The 5,609-nt window shown below is 38.1% G+C and overlaps 1 protein-coding gene across 1 annotated transcript in view; it reads left to right on the top strand.

The window, feature by feature from the left end:
* LOC105808760 (thiamine transporter 2-like) overlaps nt 1–5,609 on the top strand; it is a 54,289-nt gene that overhangs the window by 42,727 nt on the left and 5,953 nt on the right. Inside the window, exon 5 of the mRNA XM_012642491.1 lies at nt 619–760. Within this exon, the coding sequence (XP_012497945.1) occupies nt 619–760 (142 nt within the window). The remainder of the gene's footprint in view (nt 1–618; nt 761–5,609) is intronic.

Here is a 5,609-nt window from a genome sequence, read left to right as displayed (position 1 = left end):
ATTCAAGTTAATTTAGTTTTAGCTAAATTACATAGAAGAACTCTAATGCATATATATATAAGTCTTGGCTAAATTTCAAAACCCAGTACAATTATTTTAAATGAATTAATTGCCAGATTGAATCAACTGTGAAAGTAAATAATTTGTGGGTTTTCCACAGAAAAATTCACCACTTAGACTCTGAAATTGCTAATTTAGACAATCAATGATCCAGTGATCAAATCTTCAAATAATAAAAATTCATCACATTGACTTGTTTCTACTTATGTCTAATTTTAAAAGTGACTGCTAAACCACATTTATCTCAAATAATGTTCAATGTTCTCTACTTGCAGAGTATTTGGAATACTTGGTTTAATTTTAAAAAGAAATGGTTAGCTAGTTTTCAATTCTTGGCATACTATATCACATCCCATGGAATGTTAAAATACATTTCACTGTCCCATTTACCCTTATTTCCTTGGGCCATCTCTGCTAGAAGAGCTTTTAGAAACCTGTCAACAGAAACCTAGGCTTCCTCAGCAAAGCAAATCCTTGGAAACAACACAATTCACTGCTTTGTATTTAGAAGCCCACATATGTGTTCTTTTAACACTCTTTCCGTGTGTGCAATGATAGATTTCAGATTGCAGTTCATCTGAGCATGCAGCGCTATGCCCTGGTGTTTGGAATCAACACCTTCATTGCCTTGGTGATTCAGACCATCATGACTGTGACTGTGGTTGACGACCGAGGACTGGGGCTTCCTGTCAACATTCAGGTGAGTGTATGGCCTCTGTGCACTCATTGACACACAGGCATGTTTTCAAAACTATATCTATCTACATACATATGCTTTTAAAATCAGATTTATTCATATATAATTTACGTGCAGTAAATTCATCCTTTTTTATGTTCTGTTGAATTTGGGCAAACATAAGGCTGTGAACCACCACCACAATGAAGATAAAGAATAGTTCCATCACGCCAAACAATGCCCATGGGACCCTTTGCCATCAATCTCCTCCCCCACCCCTGGTCTCTGGCAACTACCGATTGGTTTTCTATCCCTCTACCTTGTCACTTTGGAATGCCAAGTACATGGAATCATATCATATATAGCCTTTTGTTTCTGGTTTCTTTGATTTAGCATAATGTCTTCAATGGAATAACGTTACATTGTGAAATATAAATACGGTGTAGTTAAGGTGCATTCTATTTCTTAAGAAATCTTTTCATTAAACAGGTGACCTTTTCAGTAAACAGATGGAAAGAACTGTGTTAGATAGAGCCAAAAAGTCATTCCAGTTGAAGTGGTTCTCATAAGCTACAGTTAAAGGTTTTTCCTTGCCCTGGCTAAAGTTCAATCTTATTAAAGCTTAGTTCACAAATTCTCTAAGTCTACTGTATCTCATGGACAAAATCATCATTCTTACCTAGCTCTGTAAATATTTAATACAAAATGTTTAGAATATTGAACAATCTTCCTTATAAACAAAAAGACATAAATCCTTTCAGAATACACAATTAAATGAAGTAACATTAGGACATTTTTTAAAAATCTATTTTATACTCACACTTGTTCAACAGAACAAAGGATATCTTCATTTAATAAATATCAAAACGAAGATTCATATAGATTCAGTCCTGTTTGAGGTCATAAAACAAGCAACTGTCACTTTTTAAATAAAGCTTAAGTTCCTGATTTATTATCTGGCTTGCAAATTACTCTTCAGTTTTTCAGAAATTATTATGTGTGTCACATGTCCCAGAGAGAATGAATTTGAAATCGGCAAAGTCTGTGTTTGAATCTTGATGCTTATTAGTGACTTTTTAAAAGCTTTTTATTTGGCTGGGCACAGTGGCTCACACCTGCAATCCTAGCACTCTGGGAGGCTGAGACGGGAGGATTGCTTGAGGTCAGGAGTTTGAGACCAGCCTGAGCAAGAGCGAGACCCTGTCTCTACTAAAAATTAGCTGGTCATAGTGGTGGTGCAGCTACTCAGGAGTCTGAGGCAGGCCCAGGAGTTTGAGGTTGCTGTGAGCTAGGCTGATGCCAGGCACTCTAGCCTGGGCAACAGAGTGACACTCTGTCTCAAAAATAAAAATAAATAAAAACTATATGCTTGGAAAATTTCAAATACATAAAAATAAATAGAGAGAATAGTGTAATGAACCCTCATGTTCCTCTTACCCAACTTTAATAGTTAGCAGTTTATAGCCAATCTTGTTTCGAATTTCTCTCCGCTGCTCCTGGATTATTTTGAAGTAAATCCCGGAGATGTAATTTTTTTTAATGTCTCAGATTTCTTATCAATAAAATGAAAAATATAATCCTTACTTCATGAGCTCATACACAGGCTAAATGCTGATCTCTAAAACACACCACGCCTGGCCTATAGTGTCCTAAATACATGAATATGTCACTCTCTTTTCCTAACTGAATAAATAACATCTAGTCACATTAGTCAACATGGTTAGGATGCACTTACGTTTTCTAAGGACTTTTACATTAATCATTTCCAGATGTTTTCTGTACTTTTCCACATATCTATTATGTCTCAATTTGAAATGAATGAATTCCTATAACTAAATTAGGTAAAGTAGGACTAGAGATGAAAAGGACCCATACGCCTACCCTTGTCTCTACCAACATGTTGGCAGAATCAATACCTTTTGAGCTTTTTTGTTGGCAAATCAATATCTTTTCATCTTTCTTCAAAGCCGGAGTGGGGGGGGGGCGGTGGGGTATCACACAAGCGTCAAAAGCTGGAAAAAATCTAAAATTTGGCAGAAAAATTCAAGCTTTACCTTTTGTATCTCCTGATAATTCAAGATTTCCAAAATTTTTTATCTTCTTGAGCAAGAGAAATATAGATATAAGTCACTCCTCTAAAATTTTTCTTTGTATTTCTATCATATCTTCTCATCTGGTTTCTGCTGACATCCTCAAAGCCTGAACAACTTTCAATTTGGTTCTTCCATGGAAAGTTATTTTAAGCTCATCACCTAAATAAGTTTACCCAGGTGCCCGAGAAGGATTAGCAAAAAATCACTCAATTGAAAGGCATAACAGAAGACAAATCCTATTCCTATAAAATATTTTCCTGGACAAAAAAAAAAAAAACAAACAAAAAGGTGTTATTGCAGATACCTGGTTTTGAAATGTAAGCTTTTTAAAAATTGATCTGTGGTAGGAATCTAATTAAATATGCTTGCATTAAGTTTTTAAGAGCCAATACTACGGAGGTACATTGATTAATAACTCCCAAATCTCAACTATAAATGTTCATTTATCATTGACTCTGCACTTATGATATCCCGGGAATATGCTGCTAAATGCCATTTTAAAAGGTTGGAATCTAAAAATAGAAAATACAACCTGAGTCACCATTTTCATATGACACAGAGATTCATCAAAGAGTGGGCTGCACTGACACAACCTGAAGCAATTCTTTCATTTTCTAAGCATTTCTCAAACTGTTACAACAACATAAACAATTTATGGATTTCTCTACTTAAAAAGGAGAATAGAGATTTTAAAAAGAGGTTTCAAGGCACATCTTCAAAGATTACTGAAAAATTAGGGAAAAGGCCCATGAAAAAAGCTAAAAGAAGCATTTTCACTTCATCTAGAAGAAGCTGAGGAGTAATTCAGCAATAACCATTAAGTACACAGCTAGTTATGTAAGGAGTGGTAACTATAAACTATCTTTACTGAAGGCATAAGATTATACTGTAATATATCAATGACATAAAATAATTTTCTGTGGGGAATCATGTTTACAAAAATAGATGAAATTCACAAGTCTGCGTATAAGAGGGATTTGGAGGGGTGGGTAAATAACCACACAACATCTCAAAAAAGGTTAATTTTTTAGAATAATCCTTTAATTAAAATAATTACCTTGAATTAGGTAAATGAAGTAATAATACCTCGCACATTTCATGCTAGAACACCCAACCATTGGTTACTGGTTACCGGATGTCTTCATCCCTCTCACCCCCACCCGTCCCAAGTCCCAACCCCCAGTTTTCACAGATACCCCTTGGAATAAGGAACAGATTGAGTAAGCATCAATTTCTTCTTGATCAAGGGAGTAGACAACAAGACCCCTCTCCCCTTCATTAATCTCATTCCCTTCATCATCCTCCTCCCAGAGTGGTCTTGAGGCTTAAGACATGAAAAACAGCTCTTGCCATCGAGTTTGGGGAATACACACAAAAAAGAAAAGAGAAAGGCCAGAGGTGCAAAGTGGCCCCTTGATGTCAGAAGAACCACAGCTGCTGCCCTGCTCTGTCTTTGGCATCCTCACTGGGAAATGCAAAGTGATCCTGCCCAGCCCCCATGGCAGGCAGCTATTCCACTCAGCAACTCTGGGACCAGCTGATGGCCCTTGATTGCACACTCCATTAGATTATCTAGCTGGGATAACTGGTACTTTAGCTTACCTTTAATTAAATAAAAGTTAGAATCACGATAATGGATTTTTAGTTGCCGCCTCAAAGGGCTTAGTAAGGAAAGGGGCACTCCGCACAGAAAGACTGCCTCGCAAAAAGTCAAACGGTGATGCTGTTATTTTAAGTGCATGAAACGTGAATTCATTTGGATTTTAGACAATCTCACATACATCAAAATGGACATTTTTCAATGTGTGTAGAGCATGTGACATGTGACTGTGCAGATAGCTCAGACCAGAGTTTTCCCTTCATGTTCAAAAACTCAAACTCGGGCTGTGTGTGGTTTGTCAGCGTTAGGTTCCACTAGTTCATAAACTGGCTTTAGCGTCTTAAAGAATAGCTGAAGTTGAAGGCCAGATTTTCATTATGAAACAAAATAACTACTTACATGGATTTTTAGTGAGTTTGGGTGCTGATCATTCAGACAGTGCCTGGTTTTCTGGCTCTTCTGTCCCGGTGGCGATGGTCTCCATGCAGTCGCCTTAGGAGGAATGGGATTGAGGAGCTGAGCTTAAAGCAGAGGGGCGGGCCATGGCTCCAATATTGTTTGTGCCCACCCAAACTCATGCGGAGGCTTGGTCCCCAGTGTGGCGGTATTGGGAGGTAGGAAACGATTAAGTTGTTTAGAGATGCGGTCCCAATCCCCCGGGGCCTGTTAGGGATCAGGCTGCAGAGCTCCTCTGCCCCACGCCCCCCTCCCATGGAAAAACTGTCTTCCACTTAAGGGTCCCTGGTGCCAAAAAGGTTGAGGACTGATGGTTTAGAGGGATTAATGCCTTCCTCAAGGGACTGAGTTCTTGCTTTCTTAGAACTGGCTTAGTTTAGTTAGCATGAGAGTGGGTTGCTTGTTATAAGCAAGGGCGCTTCTCGTGTTTGTTGTCGCCACATGTGCCCACTTCCGCTTCCGCTTCCACTTCTCCGCCATGTTATGACGTAGCACTAGAGCCTAGCCAGACGCCGACCGGAAGTGGTCACCTGATCTTTGACCTTCTTCCCAGTCCCCGGAATTGTAAGTTAAGTAGACCTCTTCCCTTGATAAGTTTCCCAATCTCAAGTATTCTGTTATAGCAACAGTAAACAGCTAAGATGGGGGCTTAAGGGTTGTTTGCAATTTAAACAAATTTCAGTAAGTGTTTTTAAAAATATTAAATTTAAAAAACCTTATTCAT

The sequence above is a fragment of the Propithecus coquereli genome, unplaced genomic scaffold (genome assembly GCF_000956105.1).
Source record: "Propithecus coquereli isolate 6110/MARCELLA unplaced genomic scaffold, Pcoq_1.0 Scaffold18, whole genome shotgun sequence".
NCBI classification, from domain to species: Eukaryota; Metazoa; Chordata; class Mammalia; order Primates; family Indriidae; genus Propithecus; species Propithecus coquereli.
The sequence above is the reverse complement of the archived record's forward strand: the minus strand, read 5'-3'. Positions and strand labels throughout refer to the sequence as shown.